At 28.2% G+C, this 11,336-nt stretch overlaps 1 protein-coding gene across 1 annotated transcript; it reads right to left on the minus strand.

Moving 5' to 3' along the window:
• Positions 1 to 705: 705 nt before the first annotated feature.
• LOC129940862 (uncharacterized) lies at positions 706 to 9,784 on the minus strand. The gene is made up of 6 exons (XM_056049376.1): positions 9,459 to 9,784; positions 9,235 to 9,393; positions 3,851 to 4,047; positions 3,647 to 3,791; positions 3,450 to 3,584; positions 706 to 830 (listed from the first exon to the last, which is right to left on the minus strand). Exons 1-6 carry the CDS (start codon positions 9,556 to 9,558, stop codon positions 706 to 708), a joined length of 861 nt encoding a protein of 286 aa, XP_055905351.1. The 5' UTR covers positions 9,559 to 9,784.
• Positions 9,785 to 11,336: the final 1,552 nt, after the last annotated feature.

Here is an 11,336-nt window from a genome sequence, read left to right on the forward strand (position 1 = left end):
CAATCATTTATTCGTTTGCAAAAAAATATATTCCCTTGCTCTGTCCAAATCTTAATCACAAAGTCTTCATTCATTTGTTGTAATTGATCTGTACATTTACATTAAAAGCGAACATTTTTGCAACAAACAACAATCTGAAAGGTTCTTTGCAAACTATTCATTCGTTTGCTGTAAACAAAAACAGTTGATAGCAAACAACAAGTTGTTTAGATGTGGGAAATGTATACGTTCGCCGCAATGAACTCACCAACAATAAGCTTCAAACGAATGGGTTGTTTTGCAATATGTTTGCTATTATCGAATTATAATTTGGATCAAATGAAATTCATTTGTGACCAATGAAATTCTTTTGCAGCAAACATTTTAACTTTCCTGCAAACGATTTTCATTCAATTCAAACGATATTCTTTAGCGACAAACGAAAATAAAAAAATTATTTCTCTGAGTGTAGTGACTCGCTTATTACATAATTTTTTTTGTTTAACTTAAACCATGAACTGCGAATAGCAAAGTATTGGTGGAGTCCAGTCCCTCTCTACTCTATCACCTAAGACGGCTCATTTTGGTTTCGAATGAAAGTGTATATCAATCGATACTTTGGATTTTGATCTACTTGTCGAAACATGCGTTGTTAAAAATTGACCGCTGAAAATATCGGAGTGACCGGCCTTGAGATCTTAGGGTTTCTTGACAATCATGTTCCTTTCACTTAGGCATCTTTATTCCTTTATGTGTTAAATCGAGAATACCCTTGGCATCACTGGTTGTACACTGAGAGAACGAATCGATTGCGGCAAACGAAAAAATTGCCCAATCGACTTTTTCGTTTGCTGGAGAATTTTTCATTTTAGTTTGCAGCAAATTCTTAAATTCTTTTGCAGTAAACATTTCATCGTTTATTGCAAACAAATCGAATGTTTGTATCAAATAAATAATTAGGTTTTGCGAACAAGTTTTTACTTTGTTGCAAATGAATCAAACGTTTGGAGTGATCGTTTGGCTCGTTTATGACAAAAGAAGTTTCAAGTTGTGGCAGATGGATTACTCGTTTGAAGCAAACGATTTATTCATTTATCACTAACAAAATGTCAAGTTGTGGCTCACGACCAAGAGTTTGTTGTGAACGAATTGCACGTTTGCTGTTGAGACATTTTGCGTTTGATGCTACCAATTTTCGCGGTTGAGGCAAACGAATCAAGGAGTAGGTTCAAAGGAATTTTCTTTATACTTACATTTGTTGCAACCGTATCTTACGATTGTGGCAAAGAACAGGACCTTTTGAGTGGAACATAGAATTTGTTTGATGCAAACAAATAACGCGTTTAAATCAAATAAATCATTCGTCTCGGTTTGAATTGTATGCGTTTGTCCTACACTCCTCTGGCAAATCTGCTCTTTGTGCTAAACAAACTAAACTTTTACAGAAAACGAATTGCGTTGCTGTGCCAAATAAATTATATATTAGTTATTTATCTAAAAAACGATCGACTCAGTTGCTATTGCCCTCAATACATTTTTATTTCAGGTAATTACTGTTGATTGATTTTGACAATATATTTGAATCTCTTACACCTTTTACGTATATTTTATCTTGCCATAGCTAACATTTTTTCAACATTAAATTACTAAATTAATTATGTATTTTGGGCTCTAACAAGTGCATAAATGTTTATCAATTCAATAATTCGTTCTAAGATTTTTTTTCGCAACACAATTCGTTATTCAGAACTTTAGTTTATTTTATGACACTAAAATAGAGGTTATACAGATTCAACTACAAGTATTCCGAAATCATTAATTTCAAGTTACAAAAAGTCCAATTAAATACAAACACATTTTCTATTCCACATATCTATTGATTCAAATATATAAACAAAATTTTATTTTGTAACTCTTGCTTTATTAAAACAATCAAATTTTACTTCACATACTTGTAAAGATTTGAAGTTAACAATTTAAATTTCATTTATATAAAGCTATATATTCAATAACTCACGAAAATAAAAATAACATTTTTCATAGTTAAAAATAAATGAGTCAGTTTTTTAGATAATAGTCTATGTTATAAAACAGTTCTTATTCAAAGGAGGATTATTTTTTATATAACTTATATAACGAAAAGATTAAGTAAGTTTAAAAGAGACACTAAATAATATGTGGATTTTTAAATTTTAAAATAAATGCTGAAGAAAAATATTTTCCAGAACACTCATTATTTTAGGATAAAAAAAATGTTCTGCCATATGTCGAAAACAATGTTTACAAGAAGTATGAAAGTATTGAAGAAGCTCTAGATCGAAAACTGAAAAAAAATATTTTTTTTTAATTTTGTAAGCAAAATAATTACCTATTGTCGAAACAAACAGTCTCTAAATATGATAAATTCAAATGAAATGTTTTATTTGCTTTTACATCATTATTTTCTTACAGTCCTATAACTACAACCAATTTCTCTTTTTATAAAATACCTTAAAGAATTATAAATTAAACTTTCAAAATATTATCCGATGATTTGAAATTGAATTTAAAAAATTCAGATGATTTTAACTGAAATGTTGGGCCATAATCGTGGAAATTTAAAAAAATTTCGTTTTCTTTTAATAATAAATTTAATAATAAATTTTTAATAATAAATTTTGAATTGATGTTTAAGTATATTTATTCTTTTTCTTGGAGTGAAACCACATTTTTTGAAAGTTTGGTGTTTATTTTCCTCAAAAATTCAGTTCAATTAATGTGATGTCTCTTAAAAATAGATACAAAAGAGGTGATTTTTGTGTTATCGACCAAAGTTGAATATTTCTATTCGACAATTCAGTTGTTGCACAGGAAAAAAATTATATTTTAAGATAAGGTACTTTAAAACATTTCTAAGGTCATAATGACAAACTCCTTCTAATAAGTCATGCATACAATATCTTAATATAATATTTACTTTTTTAGACTTCTCCAAATCGACTTTATGCTGGACGATACTTGGTCAAATTTGGTTTTGACATTAAAGATGTAGATTTGAATGAAAGTCCACACAGACGTGCTTTCAGCAGGATATTTTATATGTAATGCCTGATACATATAGAAACATTGTTGGACAGCATCAAGAGGATTCTCAAAGGCATATTTTTTATCCGTTAGCGTTACATACGCCTTCAAACAATTTAAATCTCCCACAAATATAATTCGTGGTTGTAGTCCGACATTGCTATTTAATAACTGTCTGTCGAAGTCATCAGCTTTTCCCAAAGTCTACAAATTTAAAATAAAACATTGATTTTATATGTATTCGATACTTATAAGGCTATATTATGAATTGAATGTTCAAATCTATTATTAAAATGTTTGTTAGAGTTAATAGGCTTTAGTTATTGCAAACTGTAACACTAATTTTAGCAGCAAAATATTGTCAATTAATTTTTTTTTAAAGAATGTCCATTTATTTAAGTACTCACTTCGAAAATATAGAATAAATTTTTCTTGAATTTCAAGTTTTGACGCCTTAAAACTTTGTTTTCCTTGCCTGGCCTTTATTTTTGTTGAGGGAAATAAGTACGGTAGTACTAGAAGCCCAATAGCTTTTCTATTTTCTAAAAAAGAAGTAATGTTATAAACAGAACAAATAAATATTGACAATAGTATTTGGTTGTACCTTCGGAACAGTTTAGGCTTGCAGTAATCCACTTTTTAACGGTAGGATCCTTCAAATGGCTTCCATTTTCTAAAACCTTATTACAGATTTGCCAATCTATATTTAAGGCAATGTCCGGGTGCAACATTTTTGAGTCTTCTAAAAACTGTAAATAGAAATTCAGTTTAATCACAAATAAATGCTTTCAATTTTAAATGCACTCACTAATTTGAAAATATTACTGTTGTTGAGTATAAAAATTGGAAATTTAGCGAGGTAATCAGCAGTTTCAACTTTATTGTCCTCCAAAATGTTCCATCTTACTGCAAAACTTCTTTTCCAATTTTCAAGAACTTCATCGAATGGTTCGTTATACTCTTGGATAAATTTAAAAGCTTCGCAGTTGTCGTCGCAAACATTAACTAAATTGAATAAGCACATATTTAAAAATATACATTATCAGTCTTATTTAAAAACGCTGTATAGAGCCTACATAAAGTTATGTAATCTCTATAATGCCTCTAAACGCAAAAATGATATTTATAAAACTTATACAAGGTTGCATAGTCCCATAATAAGCTAAACGCGTTTTGAGGTTGAATAGAGCCTACATAAGGAAATTATTGTTATTATTATTTCCTAAATGTCATTTTGATTTCTCTCCTCTCTTTTTGAAATTAAAATAAAAACAATAATGCCTCTCCAGTTTAGCTCGTGAGCCGAAGAAACGAAGAATTTTAAAAAAATATAGATTTTCGAAAGAGAATATCATACAAATAATTGGAATTATTTTGTTATATTTTAGTTGTTATGACAACTAGCAGATTTTATAGTACTTTTGGTACTTTTTTTGATATAAGCATTGTATAACTAAAATTTATAGCAGAATTTTTTATAAATAGGAATTTTCGCAACGTTACATAGAGCCTACATAAATCCTTATTCACTGTATAACTATTCATCTGTTTAGCGAATTCTATTAAATAAGACTGTATGTGTAAATGTGTAAAAACTTCAAATCGTGCAATTTTGATTGAGCAAAAGCGTTATGTAAAATTCAAGGCGTAGGATTTCGACATGGAAACTTCGAATTATTTTTTTACTACAGACATATATAAAACATAAATGTCGTCGATTTTCAGTGCACCTAGGTTAGAGCTTAGTGAAATACGACAGTTTTTTAAATTACAAAACAACTCAAATAGTCCCATAACATTTGTATATAAAATAAAAGAGGCTGGGATGCGACCCACACTGATAACTTCCCATCCCGTCTGTCGATTTGTCTTGCTTAAAAGTTTGTCTTTATGTACTCGTATCAATTTTTACCAAATTTGCGTACTCTTTTTGTAGATTTTATTTTTTATATGAAAAAACGGACTGTTGGATTTTTATATTAAAATTACTGAATATCGAAAACAATATTTTTTGTGAAATAAAATAAGTTTCAAGCCAATATTTTTAAGTTTTGAAAAGCTGTTTGAGCCGAAAGTAAATTTTTACCAAGTAAAACTTGGTATTGTTTTATTTTAGAGTTTTATTTTTTGTAAAAAAAAACTGTCAATTCGATTTTTTAAAAATTTTACCAACGATATTTCTTATGAGATAAAATTACTTTAAAGCCAATACTTAAAATTTTTAAAGAGATATTTGAGTCGAAAATCAATTTTTACCAACTTTTATACATTTTTTTTAGGTTTTTATTTTTTGTAAAAAAAACTGTCAATTCGATTTTTTTCAAACTTTAATTGAATGTTGACAGCAAGATTTTTTGAAAGATAAAAGATAATTAAAGCCAATATCTCAAAGTTTTGAAAAGATATTTGAGTCAAAAATCAATTTTTACCAACTTTTATAATTTTTTTTTTTTAGGTTTTAGTTTTATGTAAAAAAACTGTCAATTCGATTTTTTTCAAACTTTAACTGAATGTTGACAACAAGATTTTTTGAAAGATAAAAGTAAATAAAAGCCAATATCTCAAAGTTTTGAAAAGATATTTGAGTCGAAAATCAATTTTTACCAACTTTTATAAATTTTTTGTTTAGGTTTTTATTTTTTGTAAAAAAAACTGTCAATTCGATTTTTTTCAAACTTTAATTGTATGTTGACAACAAAATTTTTTGAAAGATAAAAGTAAATTAAAGCCAATATCTCAAAGTTTTGAAAAGATATTCGAGTCGAAAATCAATTTTTACCAACTTTTATAATTTTTTTTTTTAGGTTTTTAGTTTTTGTAAAAAAACTGTCAATTCGATTTTTTTCAAAATTTTTCAGAATGTTGAAAACAATATTTCTTATAAGATAAAATAAAATTGAAGCCTTAATTTCAAGTTTTTGAAAAGATATTTGAATCGATATTCAATTTTTACGAACTTTGAATAATGTTTTTTTTTAGATTTTTATTTTTTATAAAAAAACTGTCAATTAGATTTTTCTCTAAATTGTATCAGATGTCAAAAACATTATTCTTCGTTGCACAAAATTGTTTTAGAGATAAAATCATATTTCAGTCGTAAAATTTTGGAGGTGACAAATTTTTTTTTTCAGTTTTATTGATTTAAAAAAAAAACCGTTATATTGATTTTTTTCAAAAAATATACCTGTTTGGTATCACGTTACAATCTATTATATAAAATTTAATTCAAGTCTTTAGCGTTTTTGGTTCGTAAGATATTTAGGGTTAACCAAAATTTTCACCATTTTTTCAAACTGCTATAGTAAAAAAACCACCCACGCAATTTTCTTGAGAGCCCTTTCTGCATCTTTCTGCCTTATTATCTGTATAACAAAATTTATTTGAAGTCGATATCTCTTCTGGTTCTTGAGCTATGGACAACGAAAAAAACGTCGCGAACGTACGGACGTACGGACGTACGGACGTACGGACATACGGACGTACGGACGTACGGACGTACAAACGTACGTACACACGCACGCACAGACATCTTTCTAAAAATCTTTTATTTCGACTCTAGGGACCTTGAAACGTCGAGAAATGTCAAAATTTTCAATTTGACAAATCGGACCCATTACAATAACTTCCTATGGGAAGTTAATAAAAATCCGAGGAACAACCTCTAAATATCAAATTAAATTTCTAAAATTTGCATTGTTTCACCAAGCTCTAATCAAAAAGCTTTGAAGATCAAAGACAATTTTTTTTAATCAGACGAATATTATATACATATATATATATAATATTCAAAATCCACCTGGCACATAATTAAAAAAAATAGTGTATACCTATTGTTGAGTCTAAATCCCTTGATGATTTTTTTGATCTCCTATTAATAAGCCCGGTGCTTGATAGCAAATTTCTATAGTTTGAAAAGGTGTCATATAACTTCCCGGATGCCTTTTGGCCATTAATCGCGGGGCTGTAATATTCTTCTTTTGCCTCGGAAGGAAAAACTGCGTTTATGACAGAAGCTATATACGCAAAATCATGGCGATTCAATCTGATAAATACATTTTCTATAGAGTCATTACTTTTTATTATTTACTAACACATATAATTGAAGCCCAGTTAAGAAAATATTGAAGATTCTCAAAAATAGTTTTATTGGTTCCCATTATTTGTTTATGGAGTTTGACAATAAGCAAACGTCTTAGTATACTATGATGTAAGAAAATTATAACTGAGAGTTAATAGTTAAGTGACATACGACTCATTTTGAAATTCTTTACTGAGCTGCTCTTACTATGTGTTAACAGGTTTTTTCTTACTCCAATTTTAAGTCATCCTCCAGTACAATCTGTATCATAAGCTTACTAAGCTTAATTTTTTGTGCATTAGTAAAAAAGACATTCTTTTCAAATTGCCTAAGCAGGATAATAAAGTCTACGTGTTTATATTTTTTGAGTACCTATATTCCAAAAAGAAGATAAACAAACTATGCATAGATATATATAAAGATATAAAACACATAATTTGGTTTTATCAACTGTATATGTTTATGTGTATGTATTATTTAAAAACCCAATTAGATCACTTTTAATTGCTAAACAAAATAAAGTATGTAAATGTTAACAAAAACTAGTTTTCGAAAACGATACAAGCTATTTTTTAAATGTATTGTCACTTACATAAATAAGAGAAGAGAAAAAAAAGTATATAGTATAATTTAAAAAAAAACATATTTTTAACTTCAAATTGGAAAGTAAAAGCCCTTTGCTTTTTTTAAATAGAAAATCGATTAAGTATTAATAATATTTCAATATTTTTACCTCTGGATTGATTTTTGTTACAATAGTTGATTGTACACCAAATCTTGAAATGTTATTCTTCAAAGACGTTTCTTCTTGAGGAACTGTATTTAAAATCGTGATGTTAGGTCCTTGAACAGACTCTTCTAACTCTTCTACAGACTCTACAAACTCTATTGATTCAACAGATGGTGATGGTGCTATTTCATCACTATCAATTATAATCAAAGAACTTCCTTGGGATCCTTACATTTTAATAAATTTAATTAAAAAATGTAAAATTTTAAATTGAATAAAACAATACGCCATACCTTCGCTATTCAATTTAAGGGGGTATTCTGGTCTAGAAATTAAAAAAAATCGATTTTTTTTTCTTTTCATATTTTCATAGTTTAACTATTTAAGAATATGTCTACTAGAGGATTTTCCTAAATTCAAATTATTTTCGGAGAAATAAGTATTTTGCTGAGCAGCCATCCAAATCGGTTGGGCTGCAACTAATAGAACAAAAGACATAATGGGGTACTTTAAACGCGTTTTTCTCAGAACTGTCTTTTTGAATCTGATACCCACGATTTCTCAGGTTCTGCCGAACCGATTTACTTGAAATTTTAAGAAAGTCTTCTTTAGGGACTTGTCTACGTCCGGAACTACGGCCATCCCCAAATTTTTATTTTTACTATTTTTAACAAATCGAAGAATGTTCAAAAAAATGGTAAATTTTTTGTATTTTTCTTTAGACAGCCGCCATTTTGTAAAAAAAAATGTTTGTAACTTTTCCGTAGTTCCAGACATTGCGACATTATTGTAGATTAATAATCTTTTTTAGTTTTTGATTTCAGATTTCTAGGAGAGTTAAAATCGTGGGTATGGTCACGCACCAAATTTTTGAGACGCACTACTCTATCAGCTGATAACTAACGGAATTTTTATTTTTTTTTTACTTTTTTATTTTTTTTGTATGCTTCTAATGTGAATAAATAATGTATAAAAAAATTGATGGTAAAATTGTAGCTTGCTTTTTTCTACAGCACTTCAAAAATTACATAAAATTCATGTCTCTAGACCAGAATACCCCCTTAAGTGTTGGGAAACTTTTGCTTTTGTTTTATTGTAAATGTTTTTAAAATTTCGGATAAGACTGAATTTTTTATTATGCAGGTATCTAAAACATTTATGCTATTTTCCAATTTCTGAACGAAAGAATTAGTAAATTAACTGGTCCTAAAAGTTATAGAAAAGTCAATACAATCTGAGTTTAAATCAGAATTTAGAGATTGAGCATTCGAAAATGGACCTACAAAACTTAAAAAATTGTGAAGTCTACTAACACATAGAAAGTTCGGCTTGGCGTAAAATGTACGGAGAAAAATCGATCATAAATTCTTAAACTTAATTTTACCTGGTATTTCATCAACGTTATGGTCCAGCACTCCTAATGTCCAGCCTGGAGAAGATTTAAACTGCATTATGTAATCAACGACGTCTTCGTCAGCGATATAAGCGGAAGCTTTTGAATCGTAAAATTTTATATTTCCAACGATGTCGAATTGATCTTTCACTTAAGATAATAGAAAATAGCTTTTAGTGTTGAATATTGTGATTATTTAAGTAATTAATACTCACCAGATTTGACTAACTCAGAGTACGTTATTGAATTTGATGATCCTTTTATTCGCACTACCGAAGATAATCTTTTGTACACGGCGGTAATAAAAAGAAGCATACCTCCTTAATATTCTTAATAATATTCAACTGAAAACAATTTTATTTTATTGATAAAATGAAATTTGAAATAATAATATTTCACTGAAAACAGAAATTCACTCTTTCATTACTACTGCCAGACATAAAATGAAAATTATTTGCTTCAGCGCAGACGGACACGACTCAACTCAAAGGTTTTACCGTTTTAAAAGTATTCCAAACTGATGGGCAGTGTTGCCGTGTGGAAATTTAATGTACATCTTAATCAATATTTTCACACATACGCCTATTTAAAATATTTGTATTGCAAATTTTTTTAAAAGTACATATGAATATATTTTAACTTTTCTCAAAGTATTAATTAAATACAAAATAAAGTACACACTTACTTAAACGAAATCCAATTATTACCTTCACATATAGTTTTGCTTTTGTCCATACAAATTTTAATTTTTTATCAAATCAAGGCTTGACAGTGTTTTTGGTTATAAACTTCAATTGCATTTTAACAAATTAGCCACACAATCTTATAAATACACATTTCTAAAATCATTTATTTTTTCGTAAACCATTTGTTAGCACATTTACTAAAATGTATATCAGGCATAAATGGACACTTAATTATTTTTTGCCGTATTTAATAATAACTTGTGTCCACGCACGACCATTATTTATCGTTAAAGACAATTGAAGTTTCATTTCTGTTCTAAAAAGTATAAAATAAATATAATTTTGTTCTTCACAATATTTCTGAACAGAGGTAACACTTATTTTACATTCGTTGGACGATGCATCTGCGACTATAGAAGCAACGTAAGGCATACAATTAAACGCGGTCTTTTTTGGCATAACACCCCGTCCACACAGTAGATAGTTTTTCAGACGATAGAAAATGAGTAGTTTTAATTATAGTTCGATATTTTTCAAACTCTGTATGACGAAATTAAATTGTGACATGCAATTTGATATAGTTTTTTTTAGTCCGTTTGTTATTTTATCGCATAAGAACATATTTTATTAAGTTTTACAAATCGTATTATTCAAAAAAGATATTTGCGGCGGTTGTTTTCAATTTGGAGGTCTACTCGAACAAAAACCGAGATTCATTTTCATTGTAAGGTATTGCTTCAATATTATTTAAAATTGATTCGGAATTTAATTAGTTGTATTGGAATACATTTCTTAATCGGAAAGGATTTTTGGTTCACAAGAAAACCACACAAAAGGAACAAATTTCTTCGGCTGACTCATATGGTTTTCCGACTAAATTTGAGATTTATGAAATAAAAAAATCAAGAATGTAAAACCAATTTTATAATTTTGGCATAATTGTTTTATACCATACAACATGGTGTATCATTTTGATTTATATTTGAATCATAAGTCAATTTTTCATCATTTATTCATATTTATACACATAATTAGTTTTTGCATTATCCTCAAAAGAATTCTATTCAAAAAGTGCTTTTCCGTACATGAAATCTTTAGAAAACCAGTGCGGACTTACCTTTTTGGCGCGAATGAAACGCATTGTATTCATGCGCGATATACTTATATTGCTGTCTTTTGTTTATAATTCAGTGTTGCCCTCTGTAACAATTATTGCAGTTTAACACTCCATATGATCAAAAATTATATAGAAAACCATTACTATTTCACAGTTCTAAGTTCATTTAGAACTTTAACGAATGACGAAAATGATAATTATCATAAATGAACTTAATACCTTGATCAATAAAAACAAATTCCAAGAAATTTATAATAAAGAACTAACTCTCTTCTTAGAAGATATACGTT

The sequence above is a fragment of the Eupeodes corollae genome, chromosome 1, assembly GCF_945859685.1.
Source record: "Eupeodes corollae chromosome 1, idEupCoro1.1, whole genome shotgun sequence".
NCBI lineage: Eukaryota > Metazoa > Arthropoda > Insecta > Diptera > Syrphidae > Eupeodes > Eupeodes corollae.